The sequence below is a fragment of the Bacillus rossius genome, chromosome 1, assembly GCF_032445375.1.
Source record: "Bacillus rossius redtenbacheri isolate Brsri chromosome 1, Brsri_v3, whole genome shotgun sequence".
In the NCBI taxonomy this organism is placed as follows: Eukaryota; Metazoa; Arthropoda; class Insecta; order Phasmatodea; family Bacillidae; genus Bacillus; species Bacillus rossius.
The window spans coordinates 371,033,586-371,056,337 of record NC_086330.1 but is presented as its reverse complement, the minus strand read 5'-3'; the positions used below and the strand labels follow the sequence as shown (position 1 = coordinate 371,056,337).

General features: G+C 42.8%; 1 protein-coding gene across 1 annotated transcript; it reads right to left on the bottom strand.

Moving 5' to 3' along the window:
• Nucleotides 1-517: 517 nt before the first annotated feature.
• LOC134528686 (putative uncharacterized protein DDB_G0286901) lies at nt 518-22,752 on the bottom strand. Its single transcript, XM_063362448.1, has 5 exons — nt 22,681-22,752; nt 10,927-13,905; nt 9,868-10,323; nt 6,704-6,842; nt 518-606 (listed from the first exon to the last, which is right to left on the bottom strand). The coding sequence occupies exons 1-5, from the start codon at nt 22,690-22,692 to the stop codon at nt 518-520; spliced, it is 3,675 nt and encodes a 1,224-aa protein (XP_063218518.1). The 5' UTR covers nt 22,693-22,752.

Genomic DNA, 22,752 nt, shown 5'->3' with positions numbered 1-22,752 from the left:
TTGCAGTCTTGAAATTATAACGGATCCTTTGGTGAAGGGGTGGACTAGTCAGGGGCGTATTTGCGTCGGCGAGGTTTTGCTGGTGCTTCTGGCTACTCCGAACCGACGCGCTGTCTTCCCGTCATGCATTAGGACAACCGTGAGATTTGAGCGGTGACCGTAACGTCACATGGCGGAGATGAAGGTGTAACGCAAGTCCCTCGAGTGCTTTCAAGAATTTGTACCGGAAAATCAATCTGAAAATACGCGTCTAAGCCATTTATCACACCTTCTAAAAATGCAGTTAAAAAGAAAAAAGCGAAACTCGGAAAAGGGACCACTATTCCGCCCTCGGCTTTCCGAAGACAGACCACGGCAGTTGTTTAGACACACGGCGGTTTCATCCTGAAGCCGCAGCCACTTCAGGCGTGGCCTGAAGGCTACGTACTCGCTGCTCGTACTCACCAGGAACTTCATGACGACCGGCCAATCAGGGCGCTGCTGGAGTGTGTCCCGGCGCCGCAGCTGACCGACACTTTTATACAGCCGCGTTCACGCTCCAGCGCCGGCGGATCTCTCTGCGCGCCGCGCGCAACAAGGGCGCAACTCCCGCCGTCACCACCGCCGCTGCAGCCACACGGACCATCAGCAGCCAGGTGCTCTGGCTCCATTGTCCACGCGGGGCAAACAACACTGAAGCATCGCACATCTGCATGAACAACACGTGTTCATGTACATAGTGACGTTAAGATCGTCGTATGAAGATGCTTAGAAGCGGAGATAATTAGGAAAAATGCTGCCTAAAATAGCTAAGACATTTAATCAATACCAAAAACGAAATAATTAGGAAAATGCTGTCTAAAATAGCTAAGACATTTAATTAATACCAAAAACGAAATAATTAAGAAAATGCTGTCTAAAATAGCTAAGAAATTTAATTAATACCAAAAACGAAATAATTAGGAAAATGCTGTCTAAAATAGCTAAGAAATTTAATTAATACCATAAACGAAATAATTTGGAAAATGCTGTCTAAAATAGCTAAGACATTTAATCAATACCAAAAACGAAATAATTAGGAAAATGCTGCCTAAAATAGCTAAGACATTTAATCAATACCAAAAACGAAATAATTAGGAAAATTCTGTCTAAAATAGCTAAGACATTTAATTAATACCAAAAACGAAATAATTAAGAAAATGCTGTCTAAAATAGCTAAGAAATTTAATTAATACCAAAAACGAAATAATTAAGAAAATGCTGTCTAAAATAGCTAAGAAATTTAATTAATACCAAAAACGAAATAATTAGGAAAATGCTGTCTAAAATAGCTAAGAAATTTAATTAATACCATACACGAAATAATTTGGAAAATGCTGTCTAAAATAGCTAAGACATTTAATTAATACCAAAAACGAAATGATTAGGAAAATGCTGTCTAAAATAGCTAAGACATTTAATTAATACCAAAAACGTAATGATTTTGAAATTGCTGTCTAAAATAACTAAGAAAATTTGTTAATACCAAAAACGAAATAATTAGTAAAATGCTGTCTAAAATAGCTAAGACATTTAATTAATACCATAAACGAAATAATTTGGAAAATGCTGTCTAAAATAGCTGAAACATTTAATTAATACCAAAAACGAAATTTTAAAAGGAGTTAATTTCAAGCGGCCAGAGAATCACCTTTATTCCCCTTTCCCCACCTCACACACACACAATGGAAGAATCCATGTACCTAGTTTAACGGCTATAGTCTGCTTCCGTGCTACATGAACGAAAGACACGCAGATACACAGACATATTGTTATTATCTAGCTAGATAAAAGATTTAAACGTGGTTCAATGCGGTTTACTTTCTACACAGAATTTTTAAAATATAATATCAGTTATGAATACGACAGTGACCTTGACGAGCAAGCATCGAACCCAGATTGTTGGAGTGATCGGCCCCTTCTAGTGACAACTTGTCTACGTCACACATAGACAAGGTGAACAAGTTAACTGGAGCGATTACAGAATAGATGTAAATAACACACAAGTTAAAACGTTTATTGGTATACTGTACTTAACTCCATACCTTATGGCTAGAGACCGGAAAAATTCGCACTTTCGATGACCTCTAGGATAGACTCCACAACCCCCTACACACTCGGGCAAATGCCACCTGCTCATTGGCTATTGACTCGTGACACCTGTAACTGGGACGCTTGCGATTCGATACTTTTTTGGTTGAATGTTTTTCATTGGCTCAAAGTCCTTCATATAAACTGTGAGTCAATCACAGAAGCAATATAAAGGTACAGTTGTTTGGATTCTAGCATATCGTGAAATGAATACACGAATTTTTCCGGTCTCTACTTATGGCTAGAGACATGTCAAACTTCCTTAATTGTTCGTAGAAAAGCTGAACTTAGATTAAACCTGTCATTGCATCGCGAATCATACCGTATCCCAAAAGCCTAGACCCCAAAAAATGACAATTCCAAGTTAACATGACAGAAAGTAGCAGCCAGTGAGCAAACGACCCCGGTTTGGTGACGAATGAGGTTACGGAATCTAACCTGGAACGAGAAAATATTGCAAATTTCGAGATCTCTAGTAATGTTTGTAATAATATATATATTTTCATAATTATGGTTGGTGGTTTAAATGCCGGAAGACTAATTTAATAAAGGTAAAAATATTTTTTACATGTCGAAACTTAGGATTCTTATTTTGTATCGGATGAGTAATGGTAACTTATAGTAAAAATGTGGCAGTAGTTACTGAGTAATACTGTATGGAGAGTAAAAAAATACATTACATGTTGTGAAATGAATCCCCCTAATTTGCTTTAATGAATACCTTACTATGTCGCTAGTGGTTGATTTGCCGTTGTCAAAGCCTGTGGTATAGGTAATCCGCCGAACTCTGGAAGCCTGTGGTTTAGGGAACCCACCAAATTTTGAAGCCTGAGGTGTAGGCAACCGTCGCTTTCCAGGAGCCTGTGATGTAGGCAACCTACTGAACTTGGAAGCCTGTGGTGTAGGCAACCGTCGCACTCCGGGAGCCTGTGGTGTAGGCAACCCACCGAATTTGGGAAGCCTGGTGTAGGCAACCCGTCGCACTCCGGGAGCCTGTAGTATAGGCAACCAGCTGCACACACAAGAAAAAAGTGTCACAGTGATTAAAGAAAAAAAAGTTCCAATATCACCAACCCATATGACGTCATCGGAAGACCGTCATTGTCGCGAGGAAACCAGTAGTTCGTAGCAGAATGTTCTAGGCTGTCTCGACTGCCGAGAAGAAGATGGCGTCGATGCCGCCCTGATGCTCCGACTCGCCATGTGACGTCATCGCTGGAGCTTCAGGAATTGCTATGACCGTCACAAACTAAGTTAAGTAAGGTGACGGAATATTCCGCTGAGTACTGGAGGTGATATAAAATATTCAGAAGGTATCTCTGCAGGAGGAGTTTCAAATTATTCAAAGTCCGCTTCTGACTTAAAGTTTTGTGGCCAGGCGGCACGACTAGGGACTTGAAGTATACGGCATTACGTATGGACTTTGAAGACGTATGTACACACCAGATAGTAGTTGATGTCGTAGAGCTTGTCGGTGATTGGAGGCATTTGGGCGGCTATCACCCTGGATTTGACTTTGATAAATTGTAAGAGAAACTATAGCGTTACATAACTTGAGTTGCGTTTACGTTTCTTAAAAGTCACCATGCGGGAATCGACTCAGCATACAAGGGCACTAATGGAATTAATGTGCTTTATATGAATTTCGAAGTTGCAACTTGCTGTGTTTACAATTGGTTACGGCGTTACGAGGGATTCGTTGCTGTAAGAACACGAGTGAACGCATGTTACAATCTATGGGAATTTTTGTGCGGTTTGCTCGTACATGAACATGGGTGTGTGTCGTGAAGTTGTTAATAGAGGTAAATTGTGTGTGTGAAATGCACGTGCTTATGAGTAGTGTAGTTTGGGGGCTCCGGAAACAGGATGCAGGATGTGGTGTATGTGTCGGAGCCGCCATCTTGGATTGTGACGTCACGGCGGCCATATTGGATGAGCGTAACGGGACACATCGTAACGGAACACAACGTAACTGGACATAGCGTAACGGAACAAGTAGATCACGGCGGCCATCTTGGATGACCGTGACCTTGACCTTTGACCTTGACCTTGACCCCGGCAGACATATTGGATCCGCCATATTGGATCAGACATCTTGGATACCGTCGACTTTGTTTCTGTTGTTTGTTCCTAGATAGCGCCAGCGTCGCTCTTGATTTTTTTCTGTTCCATTGGAGGACGCCATCTTGGATACCGTCGACTTTGTTTCTGTTGTTTGTTCCTAGATAGCGCCAGCGGCGCTCTTGATTTTTTTTCTGTTCCACTGGAGGTCGCCATCTTGAATACCATCGACTTTGTTTTGGTTGTTTGTTCCTAGATAGCGCCAGCGTCGCTCTGTCTCATCACATAAGGTCGATGTTTCATTACCTACCAGAGCTATTATGGTCCTTATCGACATATTAAATTTATTTTTTTATTCAAAATACATTGGAAGCGCTGTGATTCGAACCAGCACAGCTCAGATCTATAGGTTGGAAAACATACGCCTTTAACCGCTCGGCTATCGAGACAATTACCACACTGAGAATTAAATAAGGTATATAAAAATATAACATGCATATTCGGACTTGAAATTTTGTTTTAATTTTAAGTAATAATAGTACTACCTGTTCAAGACAGAACCAACATCTTGGTTTATGACGTCACCGTTTCAATTTCCGTTACAGTCGCCATCTTGAAAATCCACAATTTTTATGTTAGAAAATCGGGAAAAATTTTAAAAATCATTAAAAAAATTAAATAATCGAATTAAATATATATCTTAAAAACCACTGTTGCAGTTATCGTTACGGTCGCCATCTTGGATTATATAAATGTTGCATATTTCGTTACACCCGCCATCTTGGTTGAGTACCATGTCATTCTTACACTTTACGTTACGACCGCCATATTGGATCCTATTAATGTTGCAATTATCGTTATGGTCGCCATCTTGAAATTTAGACGCCATCTTGTAAATCCGTATTTTTTATGTTAGAAAATCGGGAAAAATTCCAAAATTCATCATAAAACTAACTTAATAGAATACGGATTGATTATATCGATTCCCGTCCTTGGTTCGAAACCGCTAAGAGCAAAAAAAAAACATCAGATCCTTCCTCCACAGAAGCCACCTACAGACTGACCTACCACCAATATCAAGGTATATATCGTTACCACCAATACCAAGGTATACATCGTCAGCTGGTATGACGTCATGTCCGCCATCTTGTCTTCGTCCGCTGGAGACCGTCATCTTGTTTTCGTCTGCTAGAGTGTGCTGGCGACATGTTGATATAATTTTCTGTTCTCCATACCTTTAACCTCGTCTGTTGGCATTAAACTTTGTCATTGACCTTGAACTTTGACCTTGACCTCGAACTTTGACATTGACCTTGAACTTTGACCTTGACCTTGAACGTTGGCCTTGACCTTGAAATTTGACCTTGACCTTGAATTTTGACCTTGCCATTACGTTAGTTACGCCCCCTGATGTTCACTAAAAGGACTATATACGGACTTACATTGCTACAAGTGGTTCCGCCATCTTGATAACATCGGCTCGTACGTATATCAGAAAAAAAACACGTTCTATTACGGTTTTGGCTAAGACTTCGGGTATGAAAACTTCTATACGCTGTAGCATGTCTGCTACCCCTAGATTATTTATTTTTTATTTTAGCTTTGTAAGCCCGGAAATTTTTATTAAATCATTGGTATTTTTTTAATGTTTAATTTAGTTTTGTTTTTAATTTTCAAATATTTTAATTGGCCGTTAGAGGCGGGTCGAAAGCCATCGTGTTAGTCAGCTTTAGAAAGTTTTGTATTAATTAATTCAGATTTTTTAAAATCTGTTTTACTATTATTAGTTTTATTTATTGCCTGGTTTATTTATATTTTTTTCGTCGAGTATTTTGAATTGGCATTTTAGACATTATAAACGGACTTCAGTTCCTGGAGTCGCCGCCAGAAATACAAAATGCGCCACTCTCTGCTAGGATGAATCAGTTTGGCATAGCTGTAATTTTAGTATTATTAATCACGGATTGGAACAGCATTGAGCTTTTGCGCAGAGAAATTTTTCTGCATTTAGATAAAAAAAATTTTATACACTCTAGTACCCAGCTGGGGGCGGGTATTGTGACCTTGGGCTGAAAGTGATGAGCAAAGCATGCGATGCAGAGCCAGACGCCTTGAAAGGGTGCTGAGATGTTTCCCACACGAGAGCAGGCGCGCCGACAGTAAACGTGTATGAAAACCGCCGAGGAGATGGTTCTGGTTGCTGGCCACCAACTGAGGGAAGCCTAAGATGTACATCAAGTTCTGTCCCTGCCCGAACACGCCCGAATATTCACCTTCGGCCAAACCTCTGGTTAATTTATATATATTTATATTTCTCTGTTTATTTTAATGTAGCTAAACTAACCTAACTAACCGTCCATAGTGTTTTAAAGTGTTTTAATGTAGCTAACCTAACCGACCACTTTTAATATTTGAATTCATTTTTCCTGCGCAAAAAAAAAAAAAAAAAAACAAATCCCGAGGTTGGCCGAAGGTGAATATTCGGGCGTGTTCGGGCAGGGACAGAAATTGATGGACATCTTAGGCTTCTCACCAACTGCGACTGCTGGGACGGGAGATGCGCCGTTGTTGCACGAGCCGCCCGGGCCGCTGTTCTCACGCGACAGAGCAGCGGCGGCTGAAGGTGAATGCCGCTCTGCCAGGGACTGTACTCCCGGGCAACCGAGCGGGGACTGTACGGCACACCGCCAGTCGCGTGCGCGCCACGGAAACTAGGCCTTCTCCTCTGAGTGATGCATAGAGACCGGAAAAATTCGCGAATTCATTTCGCGATAGGCTAAAAATACAAATAGTTATGATGATGCATGATGCGGGGAAGATTGATTTAAACCGTTTATTCCGAACACACACCAAACATGGTTTACACTTATTGTCAATGAGAAACCTCTAGAACTGAAAATGGGCGGAACACGCAAACACACTGGAAAACAAGCCCAAAATCTGCCGATGACTAAAGATAAAATGCATAGTCAGCACGTGTCTGTTGAAGGGAGAAGAAGCAGGTTTACCGAAACGTCGCAGATGTTTCGTCCTATGAATTATCTGAGCGTCACCTTGTTGTCGTTGAGTAGTTCGTGTTATCTGTATAATCGTTTCTGTTCGTTTGTACAAGGTCGATTTTTGTCTTTACTTGCTGTTTTGTTAGGGACAGGAAAAATTCGCGGGTTCAATGACCTCCAACATGAACTCCATAGTTCTACGTACACTCGGTCAAATGTCACCCACCCATTGGCTGCTGTCTTGCGAGACGTCCCAACGTAGTAGCCTGTGATTCTTATAAAGCTTTGGTCGGGTGTTTCTCATTGGCCCAGAGTCATCCAGGTGAGTTGTGAGCCAATAGAAGAGGCAGCACTGAGGTATAACTATTTGTATTTTAGCCTATCGCGAAATGAATTCGCGAATTTTTCCGGTCTCTAGTCATTGTCAGTCCACTGTGTTCACCTGTGCTGTGAGATTGTTCCCAATAATCCATTCCCCGAAATTCTCTGTGCGGTGTTTGAATTTTACGTTTGACATCTGGTGATTTTGGATTGTTATCCATGTGTTTGTATAGTCATCTCTCTTGTCCATTCTGAAGACTTCTCTGTGATACACAGTGTAGACTAGCACTGTCATATTTCCCCAAAAACGTTTTCAATGTATAACTTTCCATAAAAATATTTTCATACTCTATTATGAAGTACAAATTAATTTATCCTTAAAACATTGTCTCATTTCAGGGAGAGAATTTTGTTTTGACGTGTTTTGAACTGGATACTATGTAATAATGTTCGCAGGCTTTCACGGCCATTGTCTGAAGTAGCTTGGCTTCTGGGTTGTAGCCGTGTGCTTGGCAAATAATTCACCGACTTTTCGATCAACATTGCAGTCGCCATCATCAAGGAGCAGTTTCTTATAGTAGGTAACTGCTACTTGATGATGGCGACTGCAATGTCGATCGAAACGTCGGTGAATTATTTGCCAAGGACACGGCTACAACCCAGAAGCCAAACTACTGGATACTATTTAGCATTTTACTATCGATATCGTAAACAGTTGTGGAAAAAACCTAATAGTTTTATGTCTTGAACAATTTTTTAAGCGTAAAATTGAATTTTAGCTGCAGTATAACAGACGTTTAGTGAAATTATATATATATATATAGAGTTGTTCCTATTGCTGCATTTTACTAGTATTTCATAAGTGGTTTTTAACTTCCAAAGATAAATATTAAGCATAAATGTAAAGACATAACACGCATAAATATACATTCGTGCACGCTACATATATTAGAAAATAGGCCTTTGAAAGTAAATTTCCCGCTCCCTCGTGTATTGCCTTGAGGAGAGAATACACTAGAGGAGCGTGTTTTGCATTTTCTTACAAGCAGCCGGACAAAGCCACGTGGCGCAGAGGTGAAACATTATATGTACATTTGTAAGGCGCTGTTCTTGAAATCCCGAGACAGCCATGCTGCTTAGTTTCATCTTGTTCATTGAAGTACCTCCAGGCAAGTGCTGGCGGGATAGGCAGGCGGGTTCGACGCCTGGACGCCCGCAACCCGCATGACATAGCGGTGCGCCGGGTTGCAGGTGCCGTGCCCCTAAATGGGCAGGGGTGGTTGTGGGAAGACAAACGTACGTCACTTCAGCTCAATAGCGTGTTTAATCGTTCCATTTTAACAGTAACAGAAACAGCAACAACACAAACAACACAAAAATAAACATAACGATGAAACTTTCAACCGGTCTGCATCTACTGAGAAAGTGTTCAATGCAACCGTAACAAATGGGAAGGAGCGCTCTTTGAAATGTGAACTATGCATTAAACATATTATGTCGGGTGCTTTTGGCTTTTTTTTCAGGGTGCTTGTGTGAACTTTAGTTTCAAAGTTTCCTTTCACCTCTAATCACATATTAATATCTTTTTTTTAGACGTTAATATTTAAAATTCATATCCATGTATCAGCAATAAAATTATATAAAATAAATTTTAATTAATATATTATCTTTAAAGCAATAATTTTTACCTAAACACTATGCCTTCACCATAGCAGAGGCACGCAACAAGGACATTGCAACCCCAGACAAAGCTTACGAGTCCACTTGGCTTAATTAAAAAAAATCTTTTGGCAGACGGCCTCCTGAATTTTATATACACACACATTTAATTCTGCCATTTATGAGGACACAAGACAAAAATTAATTTGTAAATCACACATTTCTAGTAATATTTACACAAACAATATATTCAAAAATTCTCTGGAAAATGATATGCGAATAAATAAATAAAATGTTTACATGAAAAATTCAAAAACTATCCAGAGTTATGTACCAATGTGTCACTTAGAGCCTCACAAAAATTTTCTTGCTATGTTACTTTATGCAATAGGTATCATTGTCGTAGGCTTTCAGACATAATACACAATAATCAGCCTTCATATATTTCTTCTTTGACTCACATTTTGCACAGTAGAAGAAAGACTACATAACAATAAAATTGTATGAATTCATTTAAAGTTAAAATCAACTGTAAGGAAGTGATAACAATAACAATAGTAACAAAACAATAACAATAGTAATAACAAAACAATAAAACATTTGATAGGCGAGAGGCCTTGTGTTCAATGTCCAGTGTTGATCTCCCGGGGTGGAAGTGATCCATGGAGCACAGACGTCACTGCTGGGGAACACGTGGAGCTGGCTACCGCCCAGAGACCTCGGATCCATCCATCTCCTCCGAGGGCTCCGTCACTGGCTTGACGGCCTGGGAGCCGAGCTTCCTCTGCCCCCGGCCCCTGCCGTGCCTGAGGGCGCCGGGGGGCGACATCACGTAGAGCGCGCCCAGCCCCTGGTGGGAGTCCCCGGACACGTGCCTGAGTGCCCCGGGAGTCTGCCCCAGGTAGAGCTCACCCAGCCCCTGGTGGGAGTCCCCGGAACCGTGCCTGAGTGCCCCGGGGGTCTGCCCCAGCCCCTGGAGGGAGTCCCCGGACACGTGCCTGCTCGAACTGATCTCCTGGCTGGCAGTGTCCACAGCTCCGCGCCACTCGTCCCCTGAGCCAAGCCGCACGCTCCCACCAGGACCGTACTGCTGGGTCTGAGCTCCGCTCTGGACGGACACCGTGTTGTAGCCGGGCTGGCCCCCAGCTGAATACACCAGGTTGCTGAAAGGAACCTGGTGTGAAATACTGCTTTCTATCTTCAGTCCATCGCTGGATGCTAGTTGGAATGGTTGGTTGCTACCAGACAGATGAACAAGCTTTTGTTGGCTAGCGTTATCTTTGGCTTGAGGCTTCAGAGAAAAAAGACTTCTGCCATTGAACCCTCTTAAAAACCCAGCGTTTCTATTGAACGACAACAAGCTTGAAGCTACTCCTGCATTGCTTGGAAAACCCCCGAACAATACTCTTGGTGAGGTAGTTTGATGGATCTGAGGAGTCTGAATTCTTGATGCATCGTTCCCGTTGACTGCTGCATTTCTGTGCCCGGGGACAAACCCAGTAAACGCGTGATGAGAACCACCAGATATGTCTTGACCCTGATTATGAGTTTCGTGATTGGGATGTCGGGCAGGTTGCGATGTTGGCTGATTCGTCTGCAGATGGGTTGGGTCATTCCACGTTAGTTCTTGGGAGTGTTGTGGTTGATGTTGACCGTGGTTACTGTGACTTTGTTCTGTGCTGACATGCACATGCTTATTTCCATCAGCTGTGTGCTGATGGTTGTGAATAAAGTGCTGGTTTGTCTGCACAAAATGTCCATGTTGAGGAGAACTCACATCCTTCGGAATGTTTTCTCTGCCCTGGTAAATGTGGGGCTGACCTTCCAGATTGTTAACACCTTGAAGACGTAGTTGCGAATTGTTTGGATGAATGTTCACACCATTTGTATTCTTCTGAGTGTCGTGGTTAGCAGGGGAAATTTGCTGGAATGGCGGTGGAAATAAAAGCTGGATATTTGGTAGTTGACTTTGACTGTTTACTTGGACCTGTGAGTTTAAATCTTGATTGTTATTGGTAGTCGGAACCTCTTGAATCGGACCCTTCTCTAGTTGAATATGTTGCTGCTGTGCAATTCCTGGTAGAAGGTTTTGATAGTTTAAAAATTGGAAATTTGCAGTGTTGGCATTTCCTCCTGGCGAACTGGGGGTTCCGGAGTTCACAAACTGTGGAACTTGAATAAGTTTTATCGGGAAGTTACTAACGTAAGATGATTGTCCAGTTGAATACGATTGTGGCAAGTTGTGTCTACCCAAAGCCACCTGACCTGCAGGGTGACTGACTGATGTAGATGACTGAGATCCATGAGTGCTGAGAGGAACCACATGAGAAGCCAGATGCTGAGAGTTACTTGCAGCCAAAATGTTGTTGCTATTAGTATTAATCAACCCTGATGTTCCCGAAAATGGAAATATTAGACCAGGAAGAGAAGCAAAATTTCCATTATTCTGGGGAGAGTTTGAATTTTGTCCCCCATGAGACGTTTGATAACCAAGAAGTCCGGTGTTTAGATATATTGGGTTTGGCTGGAGACCATTAATGTTGAAAACTGGAACATCACCTTGCTTGAGAACTGCATGCCCCGGAACACCTAAAACAGTAGCTTTCAACACAGATATATCTTTATTCGAAGAAGAGGCACTATTATGATTGTTAGTTGCTTGTGGGACTGTGGTATGCACACTGCCAAAATTCGTTTGTGGCCTGATGTCTGAATTTAAATTTGGAGTCAACTCACTGAATCTACCATCAAAATTACTAAATTGAGGGATTTGATGTAATGTTATACCATTGCCAGAACTAGCACTGTTATGATTGATTTGATTGTGAGTGCTTTGTTGAATATTGTTTGTTTGTTGCGTTTGGCTTACCATAGCATCTTTATGATCAAATATATTACTATTACCTAAAGCATTTTCATGATTAAATCCTTTGTTTTGTGTAGTTGTATAATGCACAACATTATTGTTTTGCTTGCCATTGTCCAAATAAAACATTGCCTGATTTGATGCCAAACTACTCAGCGACATTATTCCACCATTGTACGGAGTGTGTCTTTGAGCTGTATTTTCAGAGTTCATAACCATACCACTGTCCATATCTCTCCAAGAAATATTGCCAACGTTCCTGTTGTCACCACTCATGGATCCAAAACTCACCGGCTTACTTTGAATGGAGATGGCTAGCTGTTCATTTGTGGAACTTGTAGAGATGTCAGGATTTCTTTCTTGACTTTTTTGAATGTTGAAAGTCGTATGAAATATCCCGCTGTTAGGGTTGTTTACATGTTCGGTGTTTGCATGGTTTCGCTCGTTTTCTAAATACCTCTCAGAGCTAACAGGATTCCTATTATGAAAATTGTTCGAATTAAAATTATTTAATGTGTTTGAATGCTGATTATTAGCCTCTCCGTTATCGTTATATTGCAACTGTTTGTTGCCGAGAATTTGGCTTTGAACTTGTTTGCTATAGCCATCGAACGGCCTGTAGCTATTTACCGCACTCTGTGCTTGAATGTTATTGTTCAGAACCTGCTGTGCGCTTTGACCATTCCTCTGGACGTTTTCGACGTTGTTAACAAACGCCGGGTAGACAGTTTTGCTAGGACTCAGGCTGTGAGCATGGTTGCTGTTTCCGACCAGAGTGTTGTAGACATTACTGAAGTTATGGACATTGGCATTATTGTGGTTATGAGGCTGTTGGACACCGTGAAAGTTAGTTTTAATTTTGTCTGCATTGTTAGGGTAGGTCTGTGAAAGTGTTTTGCCGTGCGCTAAATTGTTCTGAAGTTGGTTGCCTCTGCTTAATACACCACTTTGGAAATTCTTGTAATTGTGAATGAGCAAATGATTGTTAGTTTTAGCCTGTGGCGTGCTTTGACCACTGTTCGGCGCATTGTTCGCGGTGTGCACATTGCTTTGAGGAGCTCCAGAATGTGCAGGGATGCCGCCGCCGAACAGACCATTGTAGCCGCCGTTAAGCCCGTGACCGAGCGCGTTGTTGTTGCCGTTCTGGTTCTGCTGCGCGAGTTGACTGTGGAGCTGGACGTCTTGAAGATCGTTTCGGAACGGCGCGCTGCTGACACTGCTCCCAGAGTTCTGCCTGCCGGCGGTGTTCCTCAGGCTGAACTGGCCGGTGGCCTGGTCGTGGGCGCTGCGCTGGGCCGGCGGGTGCCCGGTGGGGCCTTGATGCTGCGCGGCTCTGGCAGAGCCTTCCTGCACCTGGGTCCCTGCAGGACGCCCAGTTATCACCTCCCCCAGAGGACGCTGCGCCAGACCCAGGTTGCTGACGGAGTACGAGTGCGCGCTCGGGTGGGCCTGGTCGCCGGCCCCAGCGGTCTGGCTCGAGGACGTCACCCGCAGGTCCTCGGGCGTGAGGGCCACGCCGATGCTGTAGCCCAGGTTCACCGAGGACACGCCCACGTCCTGCCGGGACCTGGATGTGGCCGGGGAGGACTCATCGCTCTGGCCCGCGGCCTCTGGCTGCTTGGGGACCGGCCGGGCCGTGGACTGCTCGGGGCGTCTGCGCGGCTTCTTGCCCCGGGCGCGCGGCTTGTCCGAGTCCTTGGAGGGGAACTGTATGTGCACGTGGCTGTAGGCCCAGTCCTGCGGCAGGACTCCCTCGCCCTCCGTGGTCGGCGCGGCGGAGGACTCGTCGTGCACCACCGCGCTGCTGTAGCTGGAGGAGGGCGCGTCTCCCGTGGCCTCCCCCGGCTCCTGGACGGCCGCCGCGACGACCACCAGGGCTGCCAACACTGCCTGCGGACACAACACCTCGTCTCACTCCCAATTGCGTCAACACTCCTTTTGGCCCAGCGGGGCTCTAATATAAGCGACAGCTCGACCAGAGACACAAATTCCTTGGCGTTACCCATATCTTTCCTTCTCCCACCTCCTCCACTAGTCCTTGCTAGTTGTTTTCCCCGAGCATAAATTTATTTCTACGTAATCTACTGTTACTGCTAATTCAAAATTAGACCGAAGCCTATAGTATACTCTGGATATTTAATGTCTAACCAACCTGTGCTCTCTCCTACATCGGAAAACTTACACGATGATATGCCTCCGAGTGCGACTGGCCGGGTCTCGGCTGGGCGTGTCAGAGAAATGACAAGTCATGTAAACAGCCTGACTGTCGAGAGCGGCCTTGGAGCTTTACACTACACACACAACGAGTTTAACTAGGCCATTTTGACACAGAAAATACTACAAGCCTCTAAATACAGACATCACGACACTCACATGCATCAGTTAGCCAACTGACTGAAGAGTAAGGGTGACCTCCCACCGCCTGACATCTACACTAATTAAATTAGAGCCAAGCAACAGAGAAACAGCTATTTTACTACTTTCTGGACCGTGAGCCACCTTTAATCTTAAATTCGCACACTTCGCGCCCCGCCGTCGTTTCTGATGATTCGAACAAAGTGACGGGGTCGCAATCTTGTATTGACTTCCCACATAGCGAGTTATGGGAACATGATAGTTCCCGGTATCGCTGTCACACGCTCCCACTAGAGCATATGGAGAAACGGCGGCTCACGCACACCGTCCCGAGGCGGGACATGTCCTGACAGAGCTCACACTGTGGTCATGCAGGTTGGTGGTGTCATCCGAGATTCCGGAAACAGTTAGAAGGATTTTGAACACACGGGAACTTGCAAGGACATTTTGCAAACAGCTATTTTACTCCATATTAAAATTAGTATATATCTTTTAATGATATTTTAATAAAAATCCAGTAACTATTATGACTCTTACACAGGACAGCTATGTTTGGAAAAACTCACTTGGATTCTTAAAGAACATTTCGTAAAGTCACAATAACGTTATATTTCACGAGCTGTGTGCGCGCTGCTCACGAAGCCACGCTGATGCCCTCGACTGGTCGGGGAGATCGCGTGATACAGGAGAGAGCAGGGGGCAGCCTCCGTGTCTGCTGCCTCAACCAGAGCTTGTCGGCTCTGCTGGGAGACCACGGCCACTCGCAGTCGTCCACTTTCCATCTGCGTGGAGGCCTCTGAAACCCCTCTCCTTACCGGCTCATTGCGTTACGGCCGGCGTTCTCTCGTTCCCCTCCCTCATATGCGCCCTATTAGGGTAGGGTGGGAGAAACATTCCAGTTCGCTTTGATAAACATTCCAGAGCCTTTAAGAAAACAGAACTGTGAGGGATCGCTCCCTGTTGTTTGATCGGGAGGGTGTTAGAGCTTCGGCAATGACCATCAACCCAGCATAGTCACCGCCTCAGCCCCGTACCTCGCTCAGCTGACCAGACAGTTGGCTGTGTCCTGAGCCCTGAGACTTTATCAGCACTTGCTGGCGCCTTCCCCGATTTCAACCTCTTTTTTCACAAGATCTACGAGCTGCGCGCACCTGGGCTCAGTACCTACTTCCTAATGGACAGAATCCGAGTTTACTCCGTATGGTGGTTCTTTTGCATGGCAGGTGTGAGCTTTAACACCCATCCTCACCGTGGGTCCCACGGGACCTGGAATATATAAGTTGTTCAGACGCGGCACAGTTCTGAAGGCCAACGGCTGCGCACAGAGGTTCCCCCATTTGAACCAGTGAGACAATGCGAATGATCTGTGCGGTGTGACTACTATAACAGACTAGAATTAAAAGTTTCCGTTAAAATATATTATTTTTTTTTACCAGCCAGTGAAAGAGGAAATTATTTTTTGGGTTTTAACAAAGTAGGAAGTGAAAGCATAATTTTCACACTGTAGCATGTCCAGTACATCGCGGAGCTCGGCAATAGGCGACGCTGGCCTGTGATTGGTTTGCTCCGTACAGTCGCGTCGTGAGGAGCTAAGCTCGTTAGATGGTCGAGGTACAGTCTCTGCACCAGCATCTGTGTCCCGCACATTTCACACCCACCACACCCGCCCCCCCCCCCCCCCCCAGGACAACACGAGCTTGCAGACAAGCTTGCATTTCAGATCGTCCATTTGCTAAATACTCTCCGTGAAAATACGCCACTCAAAAATATTAAATGGTTTTGAAATAATAATTTTCTTGACGACTAAAACAAAAACGAAACTAGTTATAACCAGACGATTAATTTTCAGAAAAATAAAATATAATTTACAGAAAGGGATGTTTTAAAGGTATGATTATTCTTTTAAGATATAATACATATTTTTGACGTGACAACATCTAATAAATCGATGAACGCCGGCTGCACGCACGAAAAACTGTCCCGTAACGCACATTGTCCCACTACGATGTGTCACGTTACGCTCATTGTACGCTTGCGCCGCATCTCTCTTCCACTCGATTGGAACAACCATCTATTTGACTTTTCAATCATGTTTTCGTCATTTGAATTATTAATATCATGTAATTTAACGATCGTTCACCGATTTTCAGCACAATCGGTATGGTTATTTAAAAGTAATGTTGAATTTTCAAATAAGTTTTTGTACGAACAATGGTGTTTTTCAGTTACACATAATAATTCAAATTTACCCGGGATCTTTTTCAAAATGTTTTTAAAAAATATTGTAACACATTATAAATAAGTTTGGTGAATTGGGATGCGTATTTGTTATAAAATCGTATTATAAAAACGAAATATATTATTCCCCTACGGTGCTGCCAACTACGGTGACGGACGCGAACAGAACGATTCGCGGTACCTAGCCGCTTCCGCGGCAATCAGGCACTCGTTAATACTTATTTTCCTTTGTTTATCGAGAGGGGCGTTATTATTAATGAATTATAAATAAAATTTCGTGCCCGGGGCCACAATTTAATATCATTTTGAGCACTGGAAGACACAAAAACGTAAAATATTCTGGGCTGGAGATTAAAGTCGAATTTCTTTCTTAAACTTACTAATAATTATTCTATTAACTGCAAGGGCATTTTTATTAAATTCTACGTTTAATTTCACGACGAACAAACTTCGTCGTTAAATGTGTAATTGCGAAAAAGCGTAAAACATTCTCGACGATCTTGAAGTTAAATAGCATATAAAAGTTATAGTTAAAATAATCTCTTCGTTAAAGTAATAAACATATTTGAATTAATGAGTGCAAATAAAAGTAAATTTATCAATTAAATTGAAGATTTCTTTTCACTCCTTTGTATCCATACAAAATAGTGATAATTAAAAAAAAGATTCAATTTTATTCATAAAAGTATGCAATCATTTCATCAATGTTTTGTTATGACGTCACGTTCAACTATCTTTCGTAAACCGACTTTACAGACAACCAATTTTTATTATAATAAACAAGTCTACTAGTAATATGTTACACAGGTGAAAGCAAGAGTGAACTATGATTTAATATTATTTATTAAGGTAATTTAATTACTGAATTTTTATTCGTGGCCAGGCAAACATTTGGTTCAGTAGTATTCAAACAAGAAATTATTGTAGAAGTTCGTATTTAAATTTTATTCATAGTTGACGTAAGGCAGTGGTGGTCGAACCTAATTGGCAGTAAATTTTATATTTAATGTAGTTAGGTTCGCAGGCTTTCACGGCCACTGTCTGAAGTAGCTTGGCTTCTGGGTTGTAGCCGCGTCCTTGGCGAATAATTCACCGACGTTTCGGTCGACATCAGGGAGCAGTTACCTACTGATGATGGCGACTGCAATGTCAACCGAAACGTCGGTGGATTATTCGCCAAGGACGCGGCTACAACCCAGAAGCCGAGCTACTTCAATGACTAGTTGTCTCTAGATGGAACTGGCTCACGACCTGCCACATGTCAGTTAAGCTCACTTTGCACCTGGGACTTGTGAAGTGTCCGCCTTGTGGCCTTCACCAGCGGAGCTGTCCTGGAAGCATGCTTTCACCAGCGGCAAAACACTCGGATACGGCAGAAAAACACTGCAGAGAAAGTCACTCATTCACTCATCAAGCAGGCGGTAAGAGGCAGCTAACTGCTTTGGAACCTTCTAAACATTCCTATAGCTAACGGTCTATCGAATGGTTTTTTTTTTTTTTTTTACAGTGGCTGACAAATTTTAGGATAGCCGTTCGACAGTGAAATTGAAACGTGTTTACGAAGAAAGTTTCGAACAAAAATAAACAATTTTACAACCAAATGGCGTTCGCTTCTGGCAGTGATTTTATTTTCTAAAGCTACTTATTCACTTCATCGGTGGACTGTACTAGCCCGCATTAGAGTAAAATATTTGGAAAGTTGTCTCAGCCAAGTTACAACCGAGGGATTTCAAGTAAGGAGTTAAATTATATAAATAAAAATGTAAATGTTCGTTCGTTCGAACTCTTAAATCTCCGAAAGTTCTTAACCGATTGCTTTGCAATTTTGACACAACATTGTATTTGAATACGGGCGTGTTTTTATTTACCTATGTCACACATGTGATAGGCATAAAATATAAAAAAATATAGATAGATAAACCATATATTCAATATTTTCATTGCTGTAGAGACATATATATATATAAGTAGATATGTATGTATATATAGATTAGAGACAGATACATATATATTATATATATGCTCTGTATGTATGTATCTACTTCAAAAATAACATAAACAATGATTGAGGCATTGCAACGCATGTCGGGCATTAGCTAGTGATGAATAAGTAGAGACCGGAAAAATTCGAGAATTCATTTCGCGATAGGCTAAAATACAAATAGTTATACCTCAGTGCTGCCTCTGCTATTGGCTCACAACTCACCTGGATGACTCTGGGCCAGAGAGAAACACCTGACCAAAGCTTTATCGAATCACAGGCTGCTACGTTGGGACGTCTCACAAGACAGCAGCCAATGAGTGGGTGACATTTGACCGAGTGTACGTAGAACTATGGAGTTCAACCTAGAGGTCATTGAACCCGCGAATTTTTCCGGTCCATATGAATAAGGCGTTAAACTTAGCCAATCGGTCAGGTTTGAAGCGCCCTTCCGAACTACTCGTGATATCTAGGGAACCAGGATCACTGAAATTCCCAAGTGATGCATTTTCTCGACTTCTGGGTGTAGGCCGTGTCAGGTACTCAATTATCTCGTGACGTTCCGGTAGTCATCGCAGCTGCCATCATCAGGTCTGGCTGACGACGGCAGCTGCAACGACTGCCGGAACGTCGCAAGGTAAAATTACACCTGACACGGCCTACACCCAGAAGTCGAGAAAATTGCAGACAATGGCCCGTGGAAAGCCTGCGATGTTTATTCCCAAGTGATGTCTGCGGACACGGGATCAAGTAGTTGCTGCCGATGGCACAGGCGGCGTTAGGGTCGCAGGCCGGGCAGGGAGCGAACCACTGTGCCACACACTCAGCCGCGCCGGCGACCCTAGAGTAAGTACGGGGACGCACCACAACGCCGAAATGCCAAACTGACCACAACTGAGAAAAAGTGCCTCGGGCCACTATAGCAAAGTTTAACTAAGTAGAGTACACCAGCCTAACAAAGTGTAAATCACCCAATTGTAACCAAATTATATGGAAAATAAAATTTCCAAAAATAATTTAAAATTATGATAACAATAAAAAACTTTCCGAAATACCTAATTTCCGGCACACCACAACGCCGAATTACCACAACGCCGAAATACACTTACGCCGAAAAATGTCATTGCAGGACTGCCACAAAGGTTAGGTTAGGTTAGACTAGGTTAGGTTATACTAGGTTAGACTAGGTTAAGTTAGACTAGGTTAGGTTAGGCTAGGCTAGGATAGGCTAGGTTAGGTTAGGTAAGGTTATGTTTGATTGCGGTATTTCGGCGTTAAAGTACATTTAAGAAACACACACAAATTCAATCAGTTGTTATTTCGGCGTTTGTGGTACACGGCAGTTTTCTAGCTGTCGGCGTTGTGGTCAATTTTGAAATTCGGCGTTATGGTATTTCTGCGTTGTGGTAACGACCCCCCTAGTATTGGTCCGCGCGCGACCTTGACAGCGGGAGGTCAACCAACCTCGCGTCCCGGGTCAAAGTCTGACCTCCGCCAGCTTCTACGCCGCGAGCATGCCTCTCGTGCGACTGAGTCCTCCGTGATTCATTACCACTAGAGACCGGAAACATTTCGCGCTCTGGATGACCTCCAGGATAGACTCCACAATCCCCTACACACTCAGGTTAATGCCACCTGCCCATTTGGCTACTGACTCGTGACACCTGTCAACTGGGACGCTTGCGATTCGATACTTTTTTGGTTGAAGGTTTTTCATTGGCTGAATGTCCTTCAGATAAACTGTGAGTCAATCACAGAAGCAATATAAAGGTACAGTTGTTTGGATTCTAGGATATCGTGAAATTAATACGCGAATTTTTCCGGTCTCTAATTACCACGCAGTTCGACCACAGAGTCTATCGGGGACAATTAAGCGCGGGAAGATAGAAAACATAACTTGTGAGCAGAATACATTTTTGAAATATATTACTTATGAATCTAACCTTTAAATGTATATAAGGGACCTGTTTTTTTTTTTTTTTAAATTTCTAGGTCACCAGTTGATATCACGCATGTAAACTGTCTTCACAAGTTTTCTCTTCTATGGTGCGTTGAAGTCACTGAGTTAAAGCTACGAGGAGTCGCCCTTCGGAGCCAGAACAACTGCTGAGAGAGGCAGTGGCAGTATTGCAAAGTAGCGGAATAACGCGAAGTGCTCGAGCGAAGTGGTGCAGTGGTAACACACCGCACTCACATCGAGGAGGAGGCAGTTCCGTGTCTCGCCGACACTGCAGCGTAATAAAGGAATGGATTCTTACAAAAAAAAACTCTGGCCGAGTTCTTTCTCAGTTTCTTTGAGTTGACTAGTTGATGGTCTCCGCCTTAAATGGCCTCGCTCTCAACGAGACGTCAAGTTCAATAAATTGAACGTCGCAAATCGAAATAAGAATAATGTCGACCCCTAGATTAAAACACAGTCCTACCCTCATGAATTCAGACGAATCGCCAGTCAGTAGAAGATAATGAATGGGTTTTCAAGAAGAAAAAAAAGTGTTTGTATGCCTAGTGTGGCGTCGGTGGAAAATGACAAAAAATATATATTTACTTATTACTGAATTAAAACAAATTTGACAATAATTGTGCATAAACGTTACTTTGGCTTGTTTTTATTCGCCATGCCGACGGCAGGAATGAAGCATGCGAGCGCGGACACAAGGAATGTGCCTATTACTAAAAGGGGGGAGGGGGAAATAATTACAGTTTAATTATTAAATGTGGCTTCAGCAAAACTAGTCTCCAGCTTCTGTACACTAGGATTGTAATTATAATTGTTTAACCACAGCGTTGCTCGAAATCAATCGGTTTCAAATAGTTAATTATAAGTTAACAACATTTATTAGTCATTGATGGTGTAGGTACGTGATACATACTACCCTGAATTTTTTTTATATATATTGCAAAAATAATTTTTAAAACAAAATACGTTGTCATAAGAAAGAATCAAAACACCAATTACTCAAGTGGGTAGTATCCAAAATTGTTTTGCTTGTAATAATTTGTGTTTTTGCACATGATTTTCAATAAATTCACGACTTGATGTAAGCTTTTGGACATACGCCATTGCTAAGCACTTTTTCTGTAGAAGAAAACTAAAAAATACCCAAAAGACAAAATTACAAATTAAGCAAAAAATTGCTGTTGTCAACAGGATATAAACACCACATAATATTCCATAACAGGAATATGGTCAACAAACAAATAGAAACAAAAAAAATGGACTAAGAGAACGAAAAAACACCTGCAAATGATGACAGCACAAATATATATATTTTTGTATATTCATATATTTATATATTTTTGTGCTGTCATCATTTGTGTTTTTTTTTTCGTTCTGTTAGTCCATTTTTCTTTGTTTCTCTTTGTTTTTTGACCATATTCCTGTTATGGAATATTATGTGGTGTTTATATCCTGTTGACAACAGCAATTTTTTGCTTAATTTGTGATTTTTGTCTTTTGGGTATTTTTTAGTATCTTCTACAGAAAAAGTGCTTAGCAATGGCGTATGTCCAAAAGCTTACATCAAGTCATGCACTCCCATTGCACAAATATTTCAAAGCTAAATAAATTCACAATGGGCTATAAACTTTGTCATCATGTAGAAAAGTACTATTTATGCAAGTTTGTTACGTGGAACCTTTTGAAGGTCAACGAGGCTTGTTACGATCTCCACAGTGGTTCGCTAAAGAGAGTCCACACAGACGTCATGGTGCCGGCGTCGCTTAGCTTACCGCTAGTTTCCTAACAGTCGCGATTCCGAAATGAGAACTCTGATGCCTCGTACTACCGAGTCTTGATACTGAGTGGACACGCACGGATCCTGAACTACTGGCGAGACACCTCGAGCTGCTTAAAGCCCAGTCTTCAGGTGGAAGCGTCGAGAGGTAAGACACCGAGGACCTCGTCTGGATGGCCCCTGGCCTGTGTGGTCCATGCCACAGCCTCTGAGACCTCGCTGCAGAGCGACGTTAAGCCCTAACTGCAGACACCGGAGCGGACCTCCAGGCTGGTCTGGACTGTGAGCCAGGTCGAGCGCTGATTGGCTAACCCCAGCACCAATGACGTGAGCCGGGAGCACCAGGTGTCGACTTACTGCGGCCTTCATGGCGGACGGCTGGGGGTCGCTGGCTGGATCGAAGCACTCGCCACTCAGCACTGGCAGAAC